This window comes from Branchiostoma floridae, chromosome 2 (assembly GCF_000003815.2).
Source record: "Branchiostoma floridae strain S238N-H82 chromosome 2, Bfl_VNyyK, whole genome shotgun sequence".
NCBI lineage: Eukaryota > Metazoa > Chordata > Leptocardii > Amphioxiformes > Branchiostomatidae > Branchiostoma > Branchiostoma floridae.
The window spans coordinates 1689862-1690785 of NC_049980.1; the positions used below are offsets into that span (position 1 = coordinate 1689862).

General features: G+C 40.4%; 1 protein-coding gene across 1 annotated transcript in view; it reads right to left on the bottom strand.

Annotated features, from left to right (window-relative positions):
• Nucleotides 1-924, bottom strand: part of LOC118410594 — a 10455-nt gene that overhangs the window by 3288 nt on the left and 6243 nt on the right. The window contains exon 5 of the mRNA XM_035812367.1: nucleotides 792-851. Coding sequence (XP_035668260.1) covers nucleotides 792-851 — 60 coding nt within the window. The remainder of the gene's footprint in view (nucleotides 1-791; nucleotides 852-924) is intronic.

Sequence of the window (924 nt, forward strand, 5' to 3'; positions counted from 1 at the left end):
GCGGGCCTAGTCCTCGTTCCATGAATTTACACTCAAAATACTCAGATATGCTAAAAAGAAACTTGGATGTTCTGTATACCAAACTTTAGGTGATAAAAGGATTGGTTGAATCATTGTCACCCGCGGCCATAATCAACGTTTGAACCGGACGATACAGTTTTGAACAGAAACGGGGGAATTTGGGCACTTTTTTTTGTGACCCACTCACGTTAGCGGGCCTAATGTATGTTCCATGAGTTAATAATGGTAATGAGTTTGATACCATTGGAAAGAAAATCATGCCAGCTTTCTATAGATATATAATATATTGAAATTGATGCAGAAACAACATAAATATGATCAACTGAAGTTGATATTCCAAACTTTTTGTGCTGAGTGTACTATGATTACTACCAACACAGATGAGCTTTCATGACGTTGAACGTTATTTAGTGGAAACGCGAATGTAACGTTATATATATATGGCCTCCTTCGGTCAATATTGACCATGGTAAAATCCTACTTCATATCAGCCCTACAGCGTCGACTGTGGCTAAACAGTCCTATACGAGAATGACAGTCTCTGCCACATAGGGCACATCTGTAAGATGACTCAGGTCTGTTGCAGTAACGTTACAACGAACGAAATATTGAACGTTAAGACCTTGAGAACTGATGTCTTTATTGTACCAGCTTTTAACTGAACGTCATGTCTTTAAAATTCCCAATTCAATCTGTATTTTGAATTTGTCTTGATTATTGATATTCAGTTTCAGATATTACGTTTCTCTGGAAGACTAGCTGAGTCTCACCCTGTCTTCTTGCACGCCTCCCGCGGTCCCACTGTTGATGACGTAGATAAACGCAAAGCCCTGTGGGAGGTAGCCAATGACGCGCTTTGTCATGTCATCACTCTCTCCGATCCCCGGACTGTCTACAATCACG